The 17,547-nt window shown below is 46.4% G+C and overlaps 2 protein-coding genes across 3 annotated transcripts; both read right to left on the bottom strand.

Annotated features, from left to right (window-relative positions):
- Nucleotide 1: 1 nt before the first annotated feature.
- Nucleotides 2–2,565, bottom strand: LOC127238929 (hormone-sensitive lipase-like). Its single transcript, XM_051207704.1, has 3 exons — nt 1,480–2,565; nt 841–1,006; nt 2–161 (listed from the first exon to the last, which is right to left on the bottom strand). Exons 1-3 carry the CDS (start codon nt 2,372–2,374, stop codon nt 2–4), a joined length of 1,221 nt encoding a protein of 406 aa, XP_051063661.1. The 5' UTR covers nt 2,375–2,565.
- Nucleotides 2,566–3,605: 1,040 nt separating this feature from the next.
- On the bottom strand, nt 3,606–15,588 carry Cxcl17 (C-X-C motif chemokine ligand 17). 2 transcript variants are annotated; one of them, XM_051207524.1, is made up of 4 exons: nt 15,135–15,588; nt 5,958–6,038; nt 5,273–5,377; nt 3,606–4,459 (listed from the first exon to the last, which is right to left on the bottom strand). In XM_051207524.1, the coding sequence occupies exons 1-4, from the start codon at nt 15,211–15,213 to the stop codon at nt 4,362–4,364; spliced, it is 363 nt and encodes a 120-aa protein (XP_051063481.1). In that variant the 5' UTR covers nt 15,214–15,588; the 3' UTR covers nt 3,606–4,361. The 2 variants fall into 2 exon arrangements, with proteins under 2 accessions (XP_051063481.1, XP_051063482.1); XM_051207525.1 differs by having other exon boundaries at nt 5,273–5,374.
- Between the last annotated feature and the right edge of the window lie 1,959 nt (nt 15,589–17,547).

Here is a 17,547-nt window from a genome sequence, read left to right as displayed (position 1 = left end):
GTCACCCCGACAGCCGTGCCGGGCGTGTCACGTGTAGGTGCCGAGCCTCGCCATCCCATTCACCTTCCCGTGAACTCGGCCCGTCCCGCCTGCCCCAGGAGCCGCAGGAACCAGCGCGCAGGGGCCGGGCCAGGTCCTCGGGCAACCTGGGCGGCGCCGACCTGGGGGCGTGGCAGCGCTGGGTACCGTTAGGCAAGCCCCGCCTTTTCCCCGCCCCCCCACTTGTTCTCCCCGAAGTTTTGAGACTGGGGTGTGCACTGGAGCTGAGGTTGGTCTGGAGCCCACCGTGGAGCCTAGGCAGTCCTCGACCTCCCAGAGCAACAACTGCTGCCTGTCACTTTGTCTCTGTCGCTGTGTCACCCAGACAGACAGACAGACAGACAGACAGACAGACACACACACACACACACACACACACACACACACACACACACGCTCTCCCTACTAGTTCTCCCTCTCCTTCCCCAGCCTCAAAGGGATGGAGGAGATTGGGTGGGGAAGAAGAAGGGAACGTGCTGCGTCTGCCCAGCAGCTTGCAGACCTATGAAAGCAGCCTAGCTTGAGGGAGCCCGCGTGCCCGGGAAAGGCGGGAAACAGAGGATGCCCAAGGCTCCCCTACGCGCACACACGTGGCTCCCCGAGCTCTCCTCAGCCGCTTCTGGGTTAGCGCACGATCGCAAGCACGCTCGGCAGATGCGACTGAGTGTTTCTCCCTCACCGGGAGAAGGAAAGCATTGCTGGAGAAACAGCTCGGCAGGGAGTGGGGGCTCCACCGTGTTACCTGTCCTCTCTTCCGAGGAGGCACCCGAAGAACACAGCCTCGGGCGGGCGGGCGGGCACCTGTTTCCATCCAGCCTTGACTTGGCCACAGCCCTTCCCAGGCCCTTCTCCCCAGCTTCTATCTGCCATCCAACAGTCATTCCTTGGGCCTGGGCCCGCCGTGGAGGCGCCCGGCCGGGGAGCGAGTGTTCCCGTTGGCAAAGGCAGGATCTGCTCCACGCAGAGGCTGTGAACGCCCCCATGTTGAGCTCATCTACACCACTTCAAAAGGTAAGCACCCGGCCGACCCCCGGACATTGTGCTGCTGTTGCTTTAGCTAGCACTCTGCCTTTATTTATTTATTTATTTATTTATTTATTTATTTATTTTTTCGACTCATGTGAATGAATGCTGGTAGGAGGGTGGTTTCTTTTACCTGACTCTTGAGATAGGGCTCTTTCTACAAATCTGTTTTTTTTTTGGGGGGGGGAGCAGCCTGGTGTAAAGGGAGAAAGGGAGAAAACCTTGTTTGCTGCTCCCAAACGGCAGGATCTTGTGCAAAATCCTTCACTTTTATGCCTCAGCATCGTTCTCTACAGAGTGGGGGTGGGGTGCATTGTTGAAAGATGACCTGAGCTTTATAACCCCAAGTACAAAAAATTCTTGGCACGGATAAGTGACTGGCCCTGGGAGACTCCAGTCTTCCAGGTTCAGACTCACCTGTGTCCCAGGAGTGTTTGTGGTTGGTTCTCATCCCCTGTGGTGATTTCCCGCTGTATCCGGGCATGTTCTCATAATCAGGTTTCATTTTGAAGGGCAGTGGCGTTCCCGCAATCACCGTTTCACTTTTTGGCTCTGGAAGGTTTGACTTTGAAGATGAACTGAGATGTTCCTCTGTGTCAGACTCTGTAATCCAGTCAAAAAATGTCTTCCACTCTTGGGCTGTCCGGTGTATGGATAGGTCATGCAGCCTGGTCAAAAACCCGGATTCCATCAAAGATCCCTGCTTGGGTTTGTTTGCTTGGACTAGAGGAGTTTGCTGGGTTGTAGGATCAAGTCTCTCTTGGGATGGAGAGTAAATTTGAGCGGGGGATTTCTCTTGGGGTCCAGGTCCAGCCTGGGCTGTAGATGCTGCCTCCATTTCGTGTGGAGCTTGAGGTGGTTCTGCAGGTCCAGATCCTGTCATCCACGCACGCTCTTCTCTGAGTGGTGGTTCCTGTTGAGTTGTAGATACTGTCTCTGCCTCTGGTCCCCAGTGGAAGGTGGCTTCCTGTTGATCCTGGGTGGGAGGTTGTTGCTGTGGCGCAGGGGAGACTACTGGGGTGAGGACTTTCGGGAGCATAGGAGGTTTTTGTGGAACTCTTGGTCCCTGCTGGAATTCAACTTCCTGTTGGGCAATGGGCTCTTGCTGGAGACTTTGTTTCTGTGGAGTATCAAATTCCTGCAGCATCTTTGACCCTGGATGGTCTGTGAGGGTTCTTTCTGGCCCAGGGTCTGGCTGGATTATGGGTGTCTGCTGTGTCTCAGGGCTCCATTCTGGTCTAGATACTGAGGAAGAGTCTGGCTCTGTAGTTGGTGTTTCCCTGGTGAAAGAAGTTGGTCTCCTAGGCTTCATCCTTCTGCCCCTACCCCTCAGGTTTCTGTCTTCACAGGTCTTTCATGATGGCACCTCCCCTTGGGCTCTAATCCCTCGTCCTGGCATTCCTGGTCCTCCTTTACAGCTGGCCTGTGGTTTTATCACTGCCACCTCCACCCAAGTGACCACTCCGTGCCTCCTACTTTGGGAGAGGGTTAGGACTAAGGAGGAGGCTTATGTGCCCACTATTGTTTTACAAGAAGGGAGGGGCTGTCCTCTTGTGTCATAAATGGGCCCCACCCCTTTCACCACTCAGTTAAAATGGCCAATTGCCCTTCTCATAAGACATCTTACTTTAGTCTTTTATTTCATCTGGGATGATTCCAGATGAGCTGGATGAGTGCTCTCTGTCCACAGAGATGGGAATCTCATGTAGCCCAGGCTGGCTTCAAGCTCATGATCCTCTTGTCTCCATTTCCCAAGCTCTGTGACCACAGGTGGGTACCACCATAGTTCAGTATTTTCCTGTTCCTGATACCAGAAGAATACCTGAGGAGTCTATATACTTAAATAATGGTTTCCTCTTCATTAATCCTTACAACTAGTTTCCAGTTGATCATTTTATACCCATGCTAAAAAGTAAAAAAAAAAAAAAAAAAAAAACCAAAACAAAAACCAAGTCGTCCTATTTTTATAGGTCAAAGCCCTTTTGAATTTAGGCTGAGATCCTTCATATCTTTATAACTTTGAATTGTGTTTCCACATTTATATCTCTTGTATCGCATCAGAAACCCACAGAATGCAGTAATAGCAATTGGGATGATGATAGGGAACATAAGCACCGAAGGATGTCTAGATGCTGAGAAACCACAATTTCTCACCCTTCATTATTTTAAATCAGGGAGAATCTGATTAAGTGCTGCCTTCTATACCCCATCCAGATGTTACACCTTAGAATGAGTGAAAGAATAAAGGGTCACAACGGAGAGAGAGAGAGGGTCGAGAAGGGAGAAGTGTGTGTAGAATCTGGGATGGGGTTTGGAATGATCAGGGCAAAGGAGGACATGTGGATTGAATGTGAGTGGTCAGACACCATTTGATTGAAATAACTGGTATTCACATACCACATATTCTGTATATGCATTATGTATGTATTCATTTCCTTATGGTCAAGTGAGACCAAGAGGAAGCTGAGGTTTCCTTAATTCTTTTAGGGTAAACAGAAGGCATAGGTGTTATGGTGTCGAAAACCAGGAGCTAAACACCGAAATATCGTAGGGTAAAATGTATATTCATGGCTGGGCCTAACTTACAGCCCCTTCCTTAGGGGTAGGAGAATGTAAGCAGCACTCAGCTGCAACAGAGAGAATCTTATGTAGGTTCTTTTCTGCAAGCAAGCAAAGCGTAAACAAATGCAGGACATTTTGCTGTTAGCATTTACAGCATTTACATAATTTTGATTGGCCAGTTTCAGAAAGCCTGCCAAATGGATCTGGTTTCTCAGAAGGTCTTTGTGGTCCATTGGTTTGAAAAAACAGTCATATAATAGGAACATGGATCTTATTTCACTTAAGAAATACAAGTACCAACATCAAGATTCTGGGAAACAGGTCTGGGAGCTGAATAAAAAGAGGAATGGAAAAAGCAGGGTAGTGGTGCATGCCTTTAATCCCAGCACTCGGGAAGCAGAGGCGGGCAGATCTCTGTGAGTTCGAGGCCAGCCTGGCCTACAGAGCAAGTGCCAGGATAGCCAGGGCCACACAGAGAAACCTTGTCTTGAAAAAAACCAAACAAAAAAAGAGGGATGGCGGCCCTGTCATTTTAAATTATTTAAGCCATATTGAAATAAAAAATAATGAGGGAAGAAGGCAGTAGAGGGCTCAGTAACCAGTAAGCTGGGCAGTGCCTTCTGAGAGTACTGGGTTGCTTTGGGTGAGGATGGGGGTGGGAAGAACAAGAACATGCTCTATGGTTGATCACCTCTTTTCCACTCAGAGTGTTGACCTGAGAGAGTAGAGTCTCAGAACTATAAGGGCAGAGCAAAACTTGCTAGTTGACATCGTTTGAGAAATTGCTGGCAGGTTCTGGATGGCCTGTTTGGCTTCCTGTGGTGCTTTTGGTGTCCTAGGGCACAAATAAAAGGGGATTCTGTCATCAAAAACTTTAAAATACTTTGTGTGTGTGTGTGTGTGCGCGTGTGTGTATGTGCGTGTGCACGTATGCATATATGTAAGGTTACACTCATGCCACAGTAGAATTTGGAAGTCAGAGAGCAGATTGCAGGAGTCTATTCTCTCCTTCTATCATGTGGATCCTAGGTTTGAACTCAGGCCGTCAGATTTGGCTGCAAGCCCTTTATCTTCTGAGTCATCTTTCTAGCCCTTGATTTACTTTTTTGTATAGTAACATTTTAATACAGACTGTGGGGCTAGAGAGATGGCTCAGTGATTAAGAGCATGGATTTCCCCTTTAGAGGCTCCATCACCACATGGTGGCTCAAAGCCCTCTGTAACTCCCATCCCAGGAAATCTGATCCCCTCTTCTGGCCTTCAAGGGCTCTGCATGCCTATAGTGAACTTAAATACACGCAGGCAAGATACCCACATGCATAAAATGAAAACAAACAAGCAAACAAAAATGAACTGCTAACTGAAAGAAAAGCCAAATTCTGTTCTGGATTGACACTGGTGTCGTCTTGAGAAATCAATGGAGAGGTCATAGCCTCCCTGTCTGCTTTCGCCTTGGTAAATACTGCTGTTCTGGAATCTAGGAAATTCTTAGTTTCAGAATAAGTCTACCCTAATGCTTTTGCTTTCTGCTTTCCTACAAGTTGACATTGTAGGGGTTGATGTATGTGTTTATTTTGTTCTTCTCGGCCTTGCCGAGTCTCTAGTGGACTGAGTGTGGTTTGAGCAAGGCCATGAGCTTGAAACTTACTGTTTTTTTTCTCACTGCCCTTGACATGATCACAGGGACACGGCTTCCTTGCTGGCTCCAGCACTGGTGTGGATTTTCTCTTCGGGGCTCTCAGGAACCAGTCTGCTTAGATGGGAAGATTGGTATGTTTGAGAGTTGGGCTCCTGAGCCTTCTGGTGCCTTTTTTATATAGACTGGGGGAAAGGGGCGACAGAGAACAATGGAGACCTCAAGCTGTGTGAACCCCAGGATTTCCGTGTGTGTGTGTGTGTGTGTGTGTGTGTGTGTGTGTGTGTGACCTTAGGGATTTGCTGACATGTTTAGAGGAGGCATTGGAATATTCTTGTGGGATTAAAGAATGAAAAACTGAGGCCCAGGTTCAGGGCAACATTTCTTCTGCTTTAAATCTTTTCTGTAAGGGACAGCAGGCTAAGACTGGGATCCAAAACGCTTTTGGGGGAGCCAGGAAAAAATAAAAGCCTTTTGGGAGGGTACAGGGAATTTGGGGGAAGTATGTGTGGGGAGCACAAAGACCCTGGTAGGCATCTCACTCCTGTCTGACTTACAGAGAAAGCAGGCATTGGTGCCACATCTGGTGGGGATGCTGAGGTTAGCTCAGACAACATCTGCCCTGGTCTCAGGGGCTTAAGGGAGATGAAGGTTTAGGGTCATGATGGTGCAAACTCAGTGGTCAAGGCTGGGTTACCTCTGCATTCACATTCTTGGCCGCCTTCCCGGAGCCACCTCCCAGAAACCTGGCGTTGGTTCCCTTGGCTTCTGCCGACCCCTGTTGGAGACAAGCACATCTGTGGTCATTTCCAGATGCTGGAAAGGGAAAGCTCTCTATGCTCCTATCATCCAGTGTTGTGCTATCTGGGTACCCTAGGTCAGCACAGTCACTGTGTCTACGTGTCTCTGTCTGTCCGTCCCACCTTCCACTGCTGGCCTCTATGGTTCTCCAAAAGAGGAATATTATCCATGGATAAAGAACTGAGACTTAAAATCTAGCCTGAAGTTTGGAGAGATGGCCTAATGGTTCAAAGCACTTGCTGCTCTTGCAGAGAGAACCCAGATTTGGCTCCCAGTACCTACATGGGGGCTTGTAATCATCTATAATGCTCTCTTCTGATCTCCACAGGCACTTCCATATAAAACAAAAAGTAAATGAATCTTAAAAGAAAAAAAAATCAGGCCTACTGAAAACCTTAGCTGAGAAAGTGAAGAAAGTGGCTTCTGAATCTAAGGGACACATCCTAGAGTTATTAGGAGCACAACCCCACATTCCACATTAACATACTGACGGCTTAGGAGAGAGCAAGGAGCAGGTAGCAGTAAACCAGCCTTTCCACCGGACCTCCAAGTTGCCGTGTTTGAATTCACAGTTCCAATTGACTGTTAAGAGGATGGTATTTGTGTTTATTCCTCTTGGATAGACATATTGCACCCACACCCATATATTGTTATCTGATTCTTGCTATGTGGGCCAATGTATATCTAACTCCCAACCTTAAGTGATCCACCTGAACCTGCTTCCTGGTAGCTGGGATTACTGGTGCTGACCACCAAGCCCACCCCTACAACATTTCTGTGACAACAGCGGATGAAGGTTTAAGGGTGGGTGATATGGCTTAGCAGGAAAAGGCGCCTGCTGCCAATCTTGACATCCTGAGTTCCATCCTTGGGACTAATATGGTAGAAGCAGAATGTTTACTCCTGTGGGCTGTCCTCTGACTTTCATGCATTCCCTCTGTGTGGCATTCATACTCACCCACAGAAAAACAAATTAGATGGAATACGGGATTTGCCTTGGGTGTCTATCGCTGTTATAAAGCACCATGACCCAAAGCAACTTTGGGGAGAAAGGGTTTTTTCACCTTACGACAGTGAGGCCACACTCCATCGCTTCTCGTGGGAAGGCAGGGTAGGAACTCAAGGTTGCAGCCTGGAGCAGGAGCTGATGCAGAGGCCATGGAGGGAGGCTGCTCACTGACCCCGGCTCCTCCTGGCTTGCTCGCTTTGCTTTCTTATACATACCAAGACTACCTGCCTAGGGGTCTCACCACATACAGTGAGCTGGGCCCTCCCACATCAACCATTAGTCAAGAAAATACCCCACATCTGTCCTACAGGCCAGTCTTCAGGAGGTGCTTTCTCAACAGAGGCTCCCTCTTTTCCGATGACCCTGGTTTGTGTCAAGTTGACAGCAAACAGACAAGCAGGGCACAATTATACAAAGAAAAAGGCTTATAGATTTGAGGATCTCAAGCTAGAACTGGGCACACATGACACCTTTTCTAATTTTAGTTGGTAATATTTCCTGTTAAAGTCAATAATGACAGATTGGGAATTTATGTGCTTGTCTGGCATGTGTGATACCCTGGATTTGATCCATTGCACCATGAAAACACAAATATGCCCTCATAGGTTTCATATTGTATTTAAACTATTCTGTCTTTGAGACAGGGCCTCCATGTTATAGCTGGGGTTGGACCTGCACTCCTGATCCCCCAGCTGCCTCCTCTGCTGATGACCAGCTCATTTTTTGTTGTGTTTTCTGTTGGGAAAGGGTCTTGCTGTGTAGTCCAAGCTGTCCTTGAGCTTTTAGAAATCTCTCTAACCCTGCTTCCAATTGCTGGGATTACAGATGAGTACTGTGCTTGAATTATTCTTGTGTAGTTTGTGATTTAAAGTCTGTTATGGACTGAGGCTATCCTCCTAAACTCACATATTGAAGATCTAATCTCTGCTTCCTCGGAATGAGTATATTTTGAGATAGGGCTTTGAAAATGGCAATTAAGATAGAATGAGGCTTTTGTGGTGTTCTTTAATCCAGTTTGAGCCAGATGTGGTGACACATGCCTTTAATCCCAGCAGTAGAGAGGCAGAGGCAGGAGGATCTCTGTAGGTTCAAGGCCAGCCTGGTCTACAGAGGGGAGGAGTTCCAGGACAGCCAGGGCTACACAGAGAAACTCTGTCCCTGTCTCAACCCTCCCCACTCAAAGACCTTAAGGATGTGTACACACAGAGGAGAAACCATGTGACTGATGATACAGCAAGACACTAATAGAATATGTCCCCTTAAAACCTCTGCGTTGGGGCTGAGGAGCCAGGGCAGCAAGTAAGAGCACTTACTGCTGTTGCAGAGGACCTGGGTTCGGGGCAGTTCATAACGTACTGTAACTCTGGTTGCAGGGGACCTGACTTCCTCTTCTGGCCTCTGGGGCACCGCAGGCATGTGGTGCACATACGTATACATGGGCAAAGCATTCATATAGCATGTACAATAAATGAGTCTTAAAAAAGAGCCTCTGTGTTGGAATCCAAGTCCCTCATGTGATTGTATTAGGAGGTGGGGGCTTTGTGGGGTTAATTAGGTTGAGGGTAGAACTCCCAGGAGTGGGATTAGTGTCCTTGTGAAAAGGGACCCCTAGGAACCCTTAATTTCCACTGTATGAGATTGTCTGCACACTGGGAGATGACGCTGAGCCATCCCATCAACAGTGTGGCACCATAGCAATCCCAGCCAAGACGGTAGCCAATTGTCAGCCAAAGACAGAGGCTTAGAAGAGATTTGCACCTTCTGGGACCTCAGCCTTGGATTTCCAGTCTCCGGAAATGTGAGAAAAATGAAATTTGTCCTGAAAGCCACCCCAGTTGTGGTATTTTGTTATGACATTCCCAGCAAATGTAAATAGAACCTTTCTCCTGCAGTAGCCACAGCACTGCCGGAGCTCGCTGTCCCTGGCACATGGTAGGCGGTTAATGTTTGTCCAGCAGGCGCATGGACAAGTGTTTGGAGAGGGCTCCTGCAGAGGTCACGTAGTTCAGTGCAGGCTCCCTGCTCCTAGACATGTGCCCTTTCTGCCACCCACTGGGTGGTTGCATTATTTCCCAGTGTTCTTATGGGCTGTTTTGAGCACTATTAAAACAATTTAGATGGGCACAGACAGCCCTTGCCTTCTATTTTTTTCCCAGCATTTTCTCCTTGTATGGCCTTTATTCCTGATTTCAGCAAGAAGCCATAAAACATTAAAGCCAGAAGAAATCTTGAAGAGGAATTAGTTGACTCCCTAAATATAGAAGGTTTTAAATTTCAAGTGATTACATTTAGCTGTGTAGGAATGGTGACTCTATTGGAGAAAATTTTGAAAGTACAACAAATTCCATCATCACCATTGCCATTATCATCATCGTCATCATTTTATTTTGAAACAAGGTCTTTATAGGTCAGGATAGTTTAAACCCACTACAGAAGTGAGGATGACCTTAAACTCCATATCCTCTATTTCTGTCTCCCAAGTAGTAGAATTATAGGTGAGCAATGTGATGCCCTGATCAAGAACACATTCTTTTTTATTTAATTTTTAAAAGATTTTTATTTATTTATTTTATTTTAAAGATTTATTTATTTTGTGTATGAGTGTTTTGCCTGCATCTATGTATATGTCCCACATGTGTGTATGGTGTCTTTGGAGTCTAAAAGAGGGCCCTGGATCCTCTGGAACTGTAGTTATGGATGGTTGTGAGGTGCCACATGGGTGCTGGGAATTGAACCTGGGTCCTCTGGAAGAGCAGCCAGTGCGCTTAACCATTGAGCCATCTCTTCAGCCCCAACTTGTACCAGTCTTTGTTTATTTTCCTCTTACTTTCCCTCTAAATTTATTTTACAAAGTAGCCTCACCTTGCGTGAAATTATAAATTTAATGTATTCTTAGTATTATGCGTATCTTTATACCCTCTCCTCCTCTCCCTCTGTCTTTGTTTCTGTCTTGTTGAGTAGCCCAGATACCCAGCAGGCCATACTAGGATACTTTCTTTTCTAATGGGTTAAGATAAACATGTTATTATTAAGGCTGTAAAAAGAAAATTTATGTTTCATCAAAAATTAATCTTGGTAAACACTTTCTATCCAGATAGATCCAAGGTTTCCTACAGGCTCTGTCACTTAACTGTATGACATATACTTCTTGGATCTGTGGGTGTCTGCCTTTCAAAACAAGGATAAGTAATGCCCACCTTGATGGGATATAAATGAACTACTGTGAGTGTCCCATGTCCTGACATAGGTTCAGGACTTGTGTGGTATTGTCATTGTTACTGAGGCCTTAGTCCCTCCCTCCCTCCCTCCTCCTTCCCTTCCTTTTCCTCCTTCTGTTCCACACCTCCCTACCCCTTTGCTCCATGTAGTTCAGGTTGGCCTCAAACTTGATACATAGCTGAGCATATCCTTGAACACTTGACCCTTCTACCTTGGCCTCTGGGTGCTGGGATTTTAGGCATGTGTCAACACACCTGGCTTTTCTGAAGACAGAACACCTATAGTTAGCTTCTGGCTTTGAATTGGTATGTCGGGGAAAAATTAGTTCTACTTGTTCAAACCAATGGCAGACCTGTCCTCCTCCTCTCCCTCCTCCAGACAGGGCCTCACTATGCAGCCCTCCTTGTCTGCAACTCCATGTAGACCAGGCTGGTCTTGAACTCACAGAGTCTCCTGGGATTACAGGTATGCACCACCATGCCAAGCCGATGCACCATTATTTCGATTTGTCAGTTCTACCACATATTTACTTTGTGATTTTTATTTAAAGATAGGTTGCTAAACTTGCTGTAATTTGTAAAGTGTGGCTAATAGTGTATTGGTATGTGTGTGTTGTTTCCCAGCTCTGTCCTCTACCAGAAGGGCTAGATAGAAGCAATGGCTCATCCTAGCCAAGGGTATCATCCATGAGAAGAACCAGGGATCCCTGGAAGTAGCTTATTCCAGGGAGAAGAAAAGTGTAGGATAAGCCTGAAACCTCTCATGCCGGAGAGTAAGGAACTGCCAAAAAAAAAAAAAAAAAAAAAAAAAAAAAAGATAACAATAGTAAAAGACTATGGGAACCAACCCAAAGGATAATGTGAATAACATAATAAATACTGGTAGTAGTTGGGTTATCTGATTCTGAGTCCACATGGAATAAACAATTAGGTGAATAACTAAAGGAAGAGGGCCTGGAGAGATGGCTCAGTGGTTATGAGCCTTGCTGCTCTCCCAGAGGATCTGAGTTCAGTTCCCAGCACCTGCATCATGTGGCTTATAACTGCCTTTAATTTTACTTCTGGAGATCTGACAACTACTCTGGCTTCCATAGACACCCAGAGAAATAGGCACACATAAATGAAAAGAAAAATACATCCTAAAAAGAAAGGGAAATGCCTTTTTTCCCATAGATTTATTTTTATTATTTATGCGCGCGCGCGCGCGCGCGTGTGTGTGTGTGTGTGTGTGTGTGTGTGTGTGTGCATATGTGAATGTAGGTGTAGGCATATACATAGGCCAGAAAGAGGGCATAGGAGGACCTGGAGTGCTGGTGGCGTGGACACTGGGAACTGAACTCAGGTCCTCCGTAAGAACACGTTCTCTTAATGGCCAAGCTATCTCTCCAGCCACAGGAGCTTTGTCTTATAGTAGAATTCTGGGTAGCAAATAATCACTATTTGTTTAAGAATAAATGGCTTCTAAAAATTAGTAGCACAAAAGTATGTTGAAAAGAAGTGGGGTATTGGGGCTGGAGAGATGGCTCAGTGATTAAGAGCACTAACTGCTCATCCAGAGGACCCAGGTTCAATTCCCAGCACCCACAACTATCTATATCTCCAGGATCCAAAACAGACATACATGCAATTACAACACCAATGCACAGAAAATAAAAATAAATTACTTTTAAAAAAGAATAAGGATATTGGCATAGCCTCAAAGTATCTGTTCACAGATGGTTATTTACAGGAGACAAATCTGCAGATGCCCATTACCAGGGTTACCAGGGTGATCACTGGTCAGGAGCAGGAGAGGCACTCTGGAGTCTTGATGTGCTGTGCTGGAAAGGACACATCACCCTGTGATATTTTACATTTTACGTTAATGATGGTGTGTGTACGTGCTGTGGGTGGGGGAAGTGTGAAGCCACAGCACATGTGTGGAGATTAGAGGACAGCTCTGTGGAGGCCATTCTCTCTGTGTAGCTTCTGGGTGTCACACTCAGCCCACCAGACTTTCATTGCAAGCACCCACCAAGGGTTCTTGCCAGCCCTTCTGTGATATTCTTGTACAAAGTGAATAAGCAGAACTTAATCATGAGGAAACACTGGAAAAACCCACACGAACAACATTCTACTTTCCAGTACTCTTCAAAAACATGTAGAACTCCCGGGAAAGAGGAGGAAAGACTTAGAAGCCACCCTAGCTTGGAGGACATCGAGGTGACAAGGTAGTTCTATTCATGTGAGTTCTGGTTAGTGGAAGAATTAGGACACTTTGAAGATTTGAGGAACTACCTAATGTTACTGTGTTAATGACAGTTTCCTGTTTTTTAAAATTTTAATTTCATATGTATGGATGTAGAGAGTCTTTCTCTGTCCTGCCTGCTAGCTCCCAAATAACCACATGGAAACTTCTTATTAATTACCAAAGCTTGGCCTATAGCTTAGACTTGTTTCTTTTTTCATTTCCTCCCTCCCTCCCTCCCTCCCTCCCTCCCTCCCTTCCTCTCTTTCTTTTCTTTTATGTTTTTTTCAAGACAGGGTTTCTCTGTATTGACTTGGAGCCTGCACTGGAACTCGCTCTGTAGACCAGGCTGGCCTCAAACTCAGAGATCCGCCTGCCTCTGCCTCCTGAGTTCTGGGATTAAAGGCATGCGCCACCACTGCCAGGCTCTCAGGCTTGTTTCTAAGTCAATCTTATAACTTAAATGGACCCATATCTTTTAATCTACACTCTTTTATGTGGCTCAGTTACCTTTACTTGGTAATGCCCATGCTGCTTGCTCTGTGTCCCTGACATCTCCTTAGGACTCCGTCCTTCTTCCCAGCATCCTCTGTGCCTGGAAATCCTGCCTAGCTATTGGCCACTCAGTCTTTTATTAAACCAATCAGAGTGACACATCTTCACAGTGTACACAAAGATTATTCCACAACATGTGGGTGTTTTGCCTGCATGTACACCTGTGCATGGTGTGTCTGGTGACTGCAGAGCCAGAGGAGAGCATCAGATCCCCTGGAACCGGAGTTACAGACATTTATAAGCCACCATTGGGATGCTAGGATCTGGACCTAGGTCCTCTGAAAGAGGAGACTGATTTTAACCACTGAGTCACCTCTTCAACCCCTCCTGTTTTTAAAGATTAATTTTTATTTTATGTGTATGAGTATTTCATATATGCCCAAGCACCCTATGCATGGAATGTCCGCAGAGGCTGGAAGAGGGTATCGGATCTCTTGGGACTGGAGTTACATGGGGCTGTGAGCAGCCATGTGGGTGCAGGGAATTGAACCCTGGGTCTGCTGGAAGAACAGCCAGCGCTTTTAACTCCTGAGCCATCTCTCCAACCCCCATTACATTTTGTAAGTACAAAATGAGACCATAGTGTCTTCACTGTAACACTTAAAACAGTGCCTGCAGCGTGGGATTTCCTAACATGTCAGCTATTATCCTAAGTAATATGATTAATTAATATTACAAATAGGGAGTAATCTATTATAAGTAATTTGTTTATAATATGATCGCACATTCATATCACACACATATTACGTTTTCCCTTCTCCCCTTTCAAACAAGCTCAACTTTATTCCCACATCCAGGATTCATGGGGTTATATGTTTAATCCCCATCGATGCACACACATACGCACACTAGCAGCAACAAGAAAAAAGTCACACCCTGGCATAGAGTTATAGAAGTGAATCACCCTTAACTTAGACGCTTGAGCTAATATTTAGTAAGTGCTATGCTAGATAGTGTGAAACAACATCAGTTTGTGCCGCCAAGGTCAAGGTTAAGGTTACATTCTGCAGGGCAGGAGGACAAGTAGAAGAGGTGAACCCTGACTTTGTGAGACAGACTACGATTCGGGAATAAGAGCTGAGCTGAGCTGAGCATCGTCAGCAAGGGGAGAGCTGTGTGTGGCTGTGGGAGGGGTGTTAGCTTTCCAGCGCAATATGGGAATAAGGTTGAGCTGGTTTGAAAACATGGGACCTGCTGGGGATCTGCGGTCTCGTCTCAGTGGGGCATAGAGTGTATCCCTGTGAGTGAGAGGGAGTGGACTGGAAAAGTGGGCTGGAGTAGCGCTTTGAGTCCCTGGGGAGGACTCTAGCCCTGTGATCATCATAGTGATAGAGATGCCTTTCCTTCTCTGGTGGTGCTTTGGGCCCTAGGATTGCAGAGCCCAGAAATTTCCAAAGAGCATTCTCTAGAAAGGAGAGAAGTTGGACATTGCAGAAGGCCGACGGTCCTATGCCACAAGTTATTTCACTCCCAAGTAGCTGAGGGGCTGAGGGGAATGGTGTTCTCAAGTAGGAAGGAAGGTCCATGGATGGAGATGATCTTGCTTCTGTGTGGCTGTTCTGTGAAGGGCAGGGCCCACACTGGCCCTGGTGAAAATGGGAACAGATTCAGAGCCATGACTAAGGTTTGCTTTCCCAAAGGCAAACCATTTTAACAGAGTGCATGGTCACTACCTGGTGATGGGACTGCCCTTGTTTGTATCATTGGGGGCTTAACTGGCACGCTCTAAAAAAAATATAAGGCTCTTAATTTTTTTTTGCTTTCTCCCTTTTTTTGTTAGTGAGGATACTGAGGCTCTGAGAAAGACTAACTTAATTGCCCGGATTGGTAGCTAAAAGAACATTTTAATGGGTGTGTTGTTCGGTTTGCCACATTTTCTACCCCATTTCCCCCATTAATATGAAATTTATCTGTGTGTGCTGGGGAAGGAACAGTGCAAGTTTCAAGTTAGCCTGGGCTATTTATCAAGACCCTGTCTCAAGGGAGAAGACGGATGGGTGTGGGGAGAGGTGAGGAGGAAGGGAGGGACAGAAAGAAAAGAGAATATGATTTCATCTCACTTACGTGGGTTTGGGCTGCTGGAGACCACAGATATGAGGGCCACTGGCAGCAGCAGCAGGCAGGAAGAGACCAGAAGCTTCATTGCGGCTGTCTGTTGGTGCTGTCGTTGCTTAAAGACCGTGTGGCTTGTCCCCCGTTAGAGGCATCTGATTTCTTGGAGTGGCTTGGGTAGGGTGGTGTCTACAATTTAATCCTACACCAGAGCAAACCATCAGAAGGCTGGTGCTGTTGGTAACAGATTGGAACGGGTTCTTTACAGGAATGTGGGAGGTAAAACTGGTCAAACAAAGGAAATGCAGTACTCCTGAGAACAAGATCGACAGCTTGGCAATGGTCCTCGACTCCTCACTCCCTACTGTGTTATGATTTCTTTCTCTTAGCTTTTTCCCCACTTGAATTTCCTTGTACCTTTTGGCTGTTTACAGCAAGAAATGGTTCACTGCAGCCTGACAGAAGAGAGGCTGGCTGGTGTCTCCTTGGTCCATCCACTGGCAAATACCAGCAACAGAGGTACTACCGTCTGGAAGGTAGCCCTGTCCTCACACTGGCAACAGTTCCCTCCAGTTCCCTACCCACATAAAGGGGAAGTAGAGCTGGATTAAGAGGAGGCACTTCAAGTTGGTTGTGGTGGTGTATGTCTGCAATTCCAGCACTGGGGAGGGGGAGGGGGAGGGAGAGGGAGAAGGGGAGGGGGAGGGGGAGGAGGACTTTGAGTTTGCTGGCAGAACCTATATAATTTTTAAAAAAGGAAGGGCCAGGTGGTGGTGGTGCACACCTTTAATTCCAGTACTCAGGAGGTAGAGGCAGAGGCAGGTGGATCTCAGTGAGTTCGAGGCCAGCCTGGTCTACAAAGCTACACAGAGAAACCCTGTCTTAAAAGGAGGAGGAGGAGGAAAAAGAAGAGGATAAGAGAAGAAAAAAGAAGGAAAGAAAGAAAGAAAAAGGAAAGTGATTGATGAGCTAACGATCTGAGCTCAATCCCCAGGACTCACAGAGTGGAGTAGAGAACCTATAAGAACCTCTGACCTCCATACTCACTTGGTGGCATGCACACTCCCTTCATCCCTAATACCTGTATTAAAAGTGGAGGGCTGGGATGCAGCTTATTGATAGAATGCTTGTTGAGCACACACAGTATTCTGAGTTTGATTCTCAGCACCACAAACAACAAATAACAACAACAACAACCAAACAAAACCAGAGGCAATTATCTTTACTCAGAAACCCTTCCCTGGAGAATTGGGGGAAACTAAGCCTCCTCTTGCTGACCAGGAAGTTGCTATGGTTTAGTTGCTCCAGTCTACAGGGCAGGTGATTTTATTTGTGGAGGATCAGCAGAGCTTCAGGTCTAAAGAGATGTGAGGCGTTCAGGGAACTATGGGCAAGAAGGAATGCCTGAAATGTGCTTGCCCACATTGGTGGGGATCCTGGTCCCGGTCTCTGCAAATAGCCCAAGGCAGAAGGAGAAAGCTGATAAAGCTCAGTCAATATTAAGGTAGCTGTGCCAGCCAGCTTCCTGGCAAACATGCAGCTCACAAAGGAGGGGAGTTTTATTTCGGGTTTGCAGTCTTAGAGGTTTCATTCCATGGCCAGTCCGCCCTGTCACTTTGGAGCCTGTGTTGAGATAGATAGATCTTGGAATGAGTGCGCAGGGGAGAAAATCGCTCACGTCTCGGCGGCCAGTAAGCAAAGAAGACAGAAAGAAACAGGACCCTAATATTCCTTTAAGAGTGTATACTCCACCATGACCTAATTATTTTCTACCCAACTCTTAAAAGTTCTTCTGACCTCCCAATAGACTGGCCACCAAGCCTTTAACTCATGGGCCCTTGGGAAGCATCGAAGACCCAAATTATAACAATCTTAGACCATCAGCACTAAATGCGATGTCTACTCAAGAGACTTTAGGAATGTACCAAAGAAAGAGGGATTGCCCAACTTAAATGCTGGGTGACATTTGTCAGGGCTGTAGGGACAGTGAACTAGGAAGTCTTTCCTAGAGCCTCCAGGGGTGAGGTAGTATATGCATTTGGTTCTCCAAAAGAAGTGAATTGATAAGATGATTTTTAAAAATAGAATCTTAATCTGGAGCTCAGGGTGACTTTGAATTCACAACTGTTCTGCCTCCTGCATTTTAAATCCACCCTTTCTTTCTCTCCTCCCTCCCTCCCCCTCCCCCTCCCTCCCTCTCTCCCTCTCTCCCTCCCTCTCTCCCTCCCTCCCTCTCTCCCTCCCTCCCTTCCTTCCTTTCTTTCATTTGTTCTCCTTTTTTGGTCATTTCTCTTCCCCAGTTTGTCCTGGTTCAGTAACATGCTGGAGGTTGTGTTAGGTAGTGTGCACACTCCTCAGATTGATTGCTTGGTCTTAATCTGATCCTGCTGATGTGGTTTCTTTTCTTTTTTTTTTTTTTTAAATT

The sequence above is a fragment of the Phodopus roborovskii genome, unplaced genomic scaffold (genome assembly GCF_943737965.1).
Source record: "Phodopus roborovskii unplaced genomic scaffold, PHOROB, whole genome shotgun sequence".
Taxonomy (NCBI): Eukaryota; Metazoa; Chordata; class Mammalia; order Rodentia; family Cricetidae; genus Phodopus; species Phodopus roborovskii.
This window is presented reverse-complemented; position numbering and strand designations above follow the sequence as displayed.

Bases quoted from the DNA above. Each gene is read 5' to 3' on its own strand.
- Cxcl17 (XM_051207524.1), bottom strand. From the start codon at position 15,213: ATGAAGCTTCTGGTCTCTTCCTGCCTGCTGCTGCTGCCAGTGGCCCTC. The intron at 5,378-5,957 runs GTAACCCAGCCT...TTCCCATCTAAG, and splicing joins CCAAGAATGTGAATGCAGAG to CAGACTGGTTCCTGAGAGCC. The intron at 4,460-5,272 runs GTAAGTTTCAAG...TTTGTGCCCTAG, and splicing joins GGGCAGTGAGAAAAAAAACA to GACACCAAAAGCACCACAGG.
- LOC127238929 (XM_051207704.1), bottom strand. From the start codon at position 2,374: ATGAAGCCTAGGAGACCAACTTCTTTCACCAGGGAAACACCAACTACA. The intron at 1,007-1,479 runs GTGAGTCTGAAC...GGGCGTTCACAG, and splicing joins CAAACACTCCTGGGACACAG to CCTCTGCGTGGAGCAGATCC. The intron at 162-840 runs GTGCCCGCCCGC...CCACGCCCCCAG, and splicing joins TCAAGGCTGGATGGAAACAG to GTCGGCGCCGCCCAGGTTGC.